The sequence below is a fragment of the Eimeria necatrix genome, genomic scaffold (genome assembly GCF_000499385.1).
Source record: "Eimeria necatrix Houghton genomic scaffold, Enh_scaff1021, whole genome shotgun sequence".
Lineage (NCBI taxonomy): Eukaryota > Apicomplexa > Conoidasida > Eucoccidiorida > Eimeriidae > Eimeria > Eimeria necatrix.
In genome coordinates, this window is record NW_013651830.1 from 1 (window position 1) to 7500 (window position 7500).

General features: G+C 41.2%; 3 protein-coding genes across 3 annotated transcripts; 2 read left to right on the forward strand and 1 right to left on the reverse strand.

Moving 5' to 3' along the window:
• Nucleotides 1-377: 377 nt before the first annotated feature.
• On the reverse strand, nt 378-1061 carry ENH_00000810 (hypothetical protein; the record flags this gene model as incomplete). Its single annotated transcript, XM_013578142.1, has 2 exons — nt 378-613; nt 926-1061. The coding sequence occupies 2 exons, from the start codon at nt 1059-1061 to the stop codon at nt 378-380; spliced, it is 372 nt and encodes a 123-aa protein (XP_013433596.1).
• Nucleotides 1062-3346: 2285 nt separating this feature from the next.
• Nucleotides 3347-4123, forward strand: ENH_00000820 (hypothetical protein; the record flags this gene model as incomplete). The annotated part of the gene is made up of 1 exon (XM_013578143.1): nt 3347-4123. One exon carries the CDS (start codon nt 3347-3349, stop codon nt 4121-4123), a length of 777 nt encoding a protein of 258 aa, XP_013433597.1.
• A 1367-nt stretch (nt 4124-5490) lies between these two features.
• ENH_00000830 (hypothetical protein) lies at nt 5491-5981 on the forward strand (the record flags this gene model as incomplete). The annotated part of the gene is made up of 2 exons (XM_013578144.1): nt 5491-5506; nt 5656-5981. 2 exons carry the CDS (start codon nt 5491-5493, stop codon nt 5979-5981), a joined length of 342 nt encoding a protein of 113 aa, XP_013433598.1.
• Between the last annotated feature and the right edge of the window lie 1519 nt (nt 5982-7500).

Below are 7500 nucleotides of genomic sequence, written 5' to 3' on the forward strand. Positions count from 1 at the left end.
GCTGCTGCTGCTGCTGCTGCTGCTGCTGCTGCTGCTGCTGCTGCTGCTGCTGCTGCTGCTCTTGCTGCAGGTGCCTCAGCAGCAGAAAGTGTGTCTCTTTGCCCTAAACCCTAAACCCTAAGCTGCTGCTTTTGCTGCTTTTGTCTCTCCTTTCCTCTTCGCTTGCTGCTGCTGCTGCTGCTGCTGCTGCAGTCGGAGCAGCAGCAGCAGCAGAGCCGCCTGCACTTGCAGAGCTGCTGTGTGCTGCTGCTGTTGCTGCTGCTGCTGCTCTTCTTCACCTGCTGCTCATGCTGCTGCTTCTTCACCCGCCATACTGCTGCTGGTGCTGCTGCGGTTCACCTGCTGCTGCTGCTGCTGCTGCTGCTGCTGCTGCTTCTTCACCTGCCGCACTGCTGCTGCTGCTGCTGCTGCTGCTGCTTCTTCACCTGCCGCACTGCTGCTGCTGCTGCTGCTGCTGCTGTTTCACCTGCGACACTGCTGCTGCTGCTGCTGCTGTTCACGCGCTGCTGGCGCTGCTGCCGCCTCACCTGCCGCCCCGCCGCCGCTGCTGCTGCTGCTGCTGCTGCTGCTGCTGCTGCTGCTGCAGGTCGCACCCGCTGCAGCTGTGGGCTTGCTGCACTGCAGCAGCAGGGGCCTCCGTAGCAGCAGCAGCAGCAGACCGCGAACTGGGGGGGGCCCCCGTGGTGGAGCTGAGGGGCCCCCTGCGCTGCTGCTGCATTTGCTGCCCGCCGGAGCCGCAGCGGGCGCTGAAGATAACTTTGCCAGTTATTGTTCTTTTGGTCAAAAATGTAATTTATTTATTTATTTAATTTAATTTAATTAATTTAATTTAATTAATTTAATTTAATTTAATTAATTTAATTTAATTAATTTAATTTAATTTGTTTGTTTTTTGCTTTTTTCCCCGTTTAAACGGCTTCCAGACTCTTTCTCCTTCTGTGGATGATCTTTGCTGCTGCTGCTGCGTTTGCTGCTGCTGCTGCTGCGTTTGCTGCTGCTGCTGCGTTTGCTGCTGCTGCTGCTGCTGCTTCTTGCTGCTGTTTGTTCTGCTGAATGTTCATTTAATCTAATTGAATTTGTGCGGGGGTGTATGTACAGCTCAACAAACTCTTTTCCTTCGAAGTGCAAATATATGACAGCAAAAATACAAAAAGAAGATTCAGGGCTTCCAACTTCCAGGTGTCTGTACACTGCAGCTCCGCTACATGCATGCATGCATGCATGCATGCATGCATGCGCTTTTGGCTTGGTCTGGTCTTTTTCGAGAAACTGAATGGCTCAATTAACACTATTTGAATTAAATTTAAAATTAATATTCGAAATAAATTCAAATTAAATCTATTTGCATTAAATTCTTCCCTTCGCGCATTTGCAAACGCCGGGCAGTCGCAGCGGCTGCTGAGACACTTCTGCTGCTTCATTTCTCGTTTTAAATGGAAAATAAAGGACTTAAAGTGTTTATTTTGAATAAATAAAATGTTTGCGAAGTAAAAATGTGTTTTTGCGTTCAAAATAAATAAAAATGAACGAAGTTGAGCGTTTCGGGTCAGCTTGGTGCGGCGGGCGCTGAGGTGTACGTACACCTGAGCGGCGGCGGCGCGGGCGCGAAAGCTGCTTCGATTTTCGTCATTTTGGGGTTTTGAGAGCTCAAAATAGGTCGAAAAGAAGCGGAAAAAGTGAATAAAAAGAATAAAAAGGAATTAATAAAAAGAATAAAAGGAATTGGGGAGTTTTTTGCGTTTGTTTGGACAGAAAACGACGCGGATCAAGCCTTTTCTGTGCGCGATGCCGCTGCGCATGGACAGCGGCTGGGTGTACGTACACCTCAACTTGGCCGAACTCACTCGCAAAGCCTTCGGCACTCATTATAATTATACTTCTCGAGTTTTAATTCACTCCAGTTGTCGCCTGCAGCGGGTGTTCTTTTCGGAGCAGCCTTTTCGCGAAGAGCAGCTGCCCGACGAGCTCCGGCTGCCCCTCCAGGACCCCCAGTCCTGAGGGTTTAGGGTTTAGGGTTTAGGGTTTAGGGTTTAGGGTTTGGGGTTGGGGTTGGGGCGCGGGTTGGCAGCGCCCCGAGGCCTAGGGTTTAGGCTTTCTTTTGTCTGTTTTTTGTCTCCCGCGCGCAGCCCACGCTGCGCAAGTCCAAACCCTTTTTTAGGGTTTAGGGCTGATGTTTTATAATCCGCACTAACGAGATGTATTTGAAACCAAAGACAAGGTCTCTGATGTGCAACTGAGCTCTCCGACGCCTTAGGGTTTAGGGTTTAGGGTTTGGGACGATGCCTTTAGGGTCTAGGGTTTAGGGTTTAGGGTTTAGGGTTTCCGGCATAGGACTTGGGGTTTAGAGTTTAGAGCTAAGCCACCACTTCTCCCCTTTCTTTTGCACTTATACCTATTACTTTAGCCTGTCCAAAGCCATGCGCTTTAGGCCCTAGGGTTTAGGGTTTAGGGTTTAGGGTTTGGGGTTTAGGGTTTGCGGTTTAGGGTTTAAGGTTCGGGGTTTGGGGTTTAGGGTTTAGGGCGCTGGCAATTTGCATGCACCCGCCTAGGCCCTGGGCGCCGAGCCCTCTAAGGAAAACCCTAAACCCTAAACCCTAAACCCTAAACCCTAAACCCTCAGCGGTGTTCTTCAGTGGTAGCCTGGAAGGCTCTTTTTCTTTCCGGCATGTTCCAGCTGAGCTCCATGGTTTAGGGTTTAGGGTTTAGGGTTTAGGATTTAGGGTTTAGCGTTTAGGGTTTAGGGTTTAGGGCTTAGGGTTTAGGATTTAGTGTATAGGGTTTAGGGCTTGGGGTTTACGCGGCCGTTCCTGCTGAGGTTTACGGCAAAGCGTTTAGGGTTTGGGGTTTAGGGTTTAGGGTTTAGGGTTTAGGGTTTATAACTGGCCAAATCACAATCCCAACCATTCAAATAATATTAAAAATGTGCTCTTAACACTAAGGGGGCCCCCTGGGGCCCCTGGGGGCCCCTGGGGGCCCCTGGGGGCCCCTGGGGGCCCCTGGGGCCCCCTGGGGGCCCCCAGGGGCCCCCCGGGGGCCCCCCTGGTGGATATTGTGGCTCTGTAGACCTTTTTGAAGAAAAGAAAGGTTTTAAATAATAAAAAGGAGAAATAAAATAAAAATAAAATAAAATAAAATAAAAATAAAACAAAAATAAAATGAAATAAGAGAAAGAATTAAAAGTGTTTGCTGCTGCTGCTTGAGGGGTGTACATACACCGCAGGGCTCGCGAGGGGCGTGCATGAAGAAGAGCTCCAAGCCCCCCCATTCCCTGCTGCTGCTGCTGCTGCAGCTGCTGCTGCTGCTGCTGCTGCTGCTGCTGCAGCAGCAGCAAGCTGCGGGGGGCCCCATGGCGGGGGCCCCCTCCTTCATTTTGGGGGCCCCCTGGCGGCCTGGGTTTTGCTGCTGGCTGAGGTGTACGTACACCTCAGCGGCCAGGAGGCTCCCTGGACACCCCACAGGCAGCAGGTCTGAGCAGCAGCAGCAGCAGCAGCAGCAGCAGCAGCCGCTGCTGCAGCAGCAGCAGCTGCTGCTGCACCTTCCGCGCCCATCTGCCCCTACGGAAGGCTTTGTCCTGCAGCAGCAGCAGCAGCAGCAGCAGCAGCAGCGTAGCAGCAGCAGGTGCTGCTGCTGCTCGAGTCCTTGGCTCCAGGGCTCTTCCCGTGCCTTCTCCACAAGGCCCAAACCCGCAGCAGCAGCAGCAGCAGCAGCAGCAGCAGCAACAGCAGCAGCAGCAGCAGCAGCGGGCGGCGCTGCTGCTGCCGCCCGCAGCCCAAAGGCCGCCCTCTCTGGCAGCAGCAGCAGCAGCAGCAGCAGCAGCAGCAGCAGCAGCAGCAGCAGCGGCAGCAGCAGCGGCTTGAAAAAAAGCAGCAGCGGCGCGAAAAAAAGCAGCAGCAGCAGCAGCAGCAGCAGCAGCAGCAGCAGCAGCAGCAGGCGCTCGTTGGAGGAGCGAGCGGGCCTTTTTTTGGCAGCAAAAGTTTCCAAAATTCGAAACTTTTGCGTCATCGCTCACGTCGATCACGGAAAAAGTTTTCTTTCTCGAGTTCTTCTTACTCGTCTGGGATCGATCGATCCCCACGATCCCAAACGCTTCCTCGACTCCCTAGGCACGCAACGCCCTAGCTAGCTAGCTAGCTAGCTAGCTAGCTAGCTAGCTAGCTAGCTAGCTAGCTAGCTAGCTAGCTAGCTATATAGGGGCTTGCTAGCTGGCTAGCTAGCTATATAGGGGCTAGCTAGCTGGCTAGCTAGCTGGCTAGCTAGCTAGCTAGCTAGCTAGCCAGCTAGGCTTATGTCTCTGTTTTCGCTTTTTTCGTCTTTTGTTTCTTTTTTTCTTTTCGTTTCTTTTAGGTCCCGTCTTTATCTTTCTTTAATTTCCTTTTTTTCCTTTTTTTTTCTTTTTTCTTTTTTTTTTTTCTTTTTTCTTTTTTTTCCTTTTCCTTTTCCTTTTCTCTTTATTCTTTTTTTCTTTATTCTTTTTTTCCTTTTCCTTTTTCTCTTTATTCTTTTTTTCTTTTTTCTTTATTCTTTTATTCTTTTTTCTTTTTCCTGCTTTTGTTTCTGTTTTGTTCCTTTGTTTGTTTCCTTTTTATTTCTTTTTTATTTCTTTTTGTTTCTTTTTTATTAACTTTTTGTCTTTTTTGTTTCCTTTTTATTTCTGTTTCATTTCCTTTTTGATTTCCTTTTTATTTCTTTTTATTTCCTTTTTCTTTCTCCTTTATCTTCTTCTTGTTTCTCTTTTTTCCTTTTTGTTTCCCTTTTATTTCTTTTTATTTCTTTTTTATTGCCTTTATTATTTCTTTATTATTTCCTTTTTATTTTCTTTTTTAGGGTTTAGGGTTTAGGGTTCAGGGTTTAGGGTTTAGGATTGTCCCATTTTGTTTTATCTTCATTTCCTTTTTCATTTTCTTTCTTGTTATTTATTTATCTGTTTATTATTTATTATATTTATTTATTTATTTATATTCGTTTTTGATTCCTTTTTATTTCCATTTTATCTTTTTTTATTTTTTCTTTGTCTCCACTTAATTTCCTTAATTTCCATTTTTAATCTTTTTTATCTTTTATTTTTATTTCCCTTTATTTCTCCATTTTTATTTCTTTTTTCTTTTTCACTTTCTCTCAATTCCTTTTAATTTCTTTTAATTTCTTTTAATTCCTTTTAATTCCATTTAATCTCTTTTAACTTCTTTTTGGTTTCTTTTTTATTTTCATTTATTTATTCATCTCTTTTTTATTTCTTTTTATTTCTTTGTATTTCATTTTATTTCGTTTTTACTTCTTTTTTGTTTCTTTTTTATTTCTTTTTTATTTTCTTCATTCCTATTTTAGTTCCTTTTACATCATTTTATCCCGAGGACAGATGTTGCCTCATTATTGATTTAAATTTATTTTTTTTTATTTCTTTTTATTTCTTTTTATTTCTTTTTATTTCTTTTTATTTCTTCATTTTTAACTCTTTAAAGATAAAGAAAAATCCCAAAGCAAAATAGAGAAATGAAAAGAAACAGAAGTTAGAGCAAAGAAACAAAACTGAAGAAATAAACATTCTTTATTCGAATTAATTTCATTTATTCAAATTTATTTTACTTTCTTTCTTTATTCTAATTAATTTTATTTATTCAAATTTATTTTATTTATTTTATTTTTTTATTTCTGCAGAAGTTGAAAGCAGCCGCGGGATAACTGTTAGGGCGCGGACTTGTTCTTTGCTGTACAGCAGGCCCTCGGGATCCGATCCCAGGGGATCGGGATCGATCGATCCCAACCCCACAAAACGGGGATCGGGATCGATCGATCCCAACCCCACAAAACGGGGATCAGGATCGATCGATCCCAACCCCACAAAGTCGGGATCGAGCGATCCCACGGGATCGGGATCGAGCGATCCCGATCCCACGGGATCGGGATCGGGATCGGGATCGGACGATCCCAAGGAAGAAAATGACTTTTACATGCTGAATCTCATTGACACCCCAGGTTGCTAATTAAAGACACTTTTCTTTTATTTCTTTTCAATTCTTTTTATTTCTTTTTGTTTTTTTCTTTTTTTCTTTTTTTATTTCTCTTTATTTCCTTTTATTTCTTTTATCTCTTTTCATCTCCTTTTATCTCTTTTTATTTCTTTCTATTTCTTTTATTTCTTTTATTTCTTTTTATTTCTTTCATCTCTTTTATTTCTTTCTATTTATCTTCATTTCCTTCTGTTTTTTTTTGTTTCGTTTTTTGTCTTTTATCTTTTTTTCACATTTTTTAAATATGCATTTCGTCTGTTTTTAATGTGCTGTTGGCTCCCTTCTTGTCTTTTTGTCTTTTTTATTTTTTAAATATCTTTTAAATAACTTTCAAATATCTTTTAAATATCTTTTAAATGTCTTTTAAATATCTTTTAAATATCTTTTAAATATCTCTTAAATATCTTCTAAATGTCTCCTAAATATCTTTTAAATATCATTTAAATATCATTTTAACACATTTTTAATATCTTTTTAATTTCTTTATAATATCTTTTTAATCTTTTTCTGTCCTCTTTGTTTCTTTCTTGTTTTCTTATCTCTTTTTTTTCATTTTAATCTTTGTTAATCTTTTTTCTGTTTCTTTTTCTTTCCTTTCAATCAGTCAAACCAAACCAAATTAAATAAAACTAAACAAATCAATTAAATTAAACGAAATCAATCAAACTAAATAAATTAAACTATTTAAATTAAATTAAATTAAACTAAACTAATTAAATAAATCAAATTAAATCAGATTAAATAAAGAAAATTAAATTAAATTAAATTAAATTAACTGATTAATTAATCAAACTAAAGTAAATAAATGAAAAATTAAATTAAATTAATTAAATAATTAATCAAATTAATTAACAATTAATTAAATTAATTAACAATTAATTAAATTAATTAAACAATTAATTAAATAAATTAACAATTAATTAAATTAATTAAATAATTAATTAAATTAATTCACAATTAATTAACTAATTAATTAAATTGATTAATAATTAATTAAATTAATTAACAATTAATTAAATAAATTAACAATTAATTAAATAAATTAAATAATTAATTAAATAAATTAAATAATTAATTAAATAATTAAACAATTAATTAAATAATTAAATAATTAATTAAATAATTAAATAATTAATTAAATGTCTGCAGGCCACGCGGACTTTGCGTTTGAAGTTCGCCGCAGTTTGGGGGCCAGCGAAGGCTGTTTGCTGCTGCTGGACATTTCCCAAAAGCTGCTGCCACTTCAGACTTTGCTGCTCTTCAAAAAAGCAAAGTCTCTCCAACTTCCCCTCATTCCCGTCATTTCCAAGGTCTCCTCCTGCTGCTGCTGCTGCTGCTGCTGCTGCTGCTGCTGCTGCTGCTGCTGCTGCTGCTGCTGCTGCTGCTGCTGCTGCTGCTGCTGCTACTGCTGCTGCTGCATCTGCTGCACTGCAGCTGCTGCTGCGAGAGCGCTGGTAGTGCTGCTGCTGGTGGTGCCGTGACTGCTGCTGCT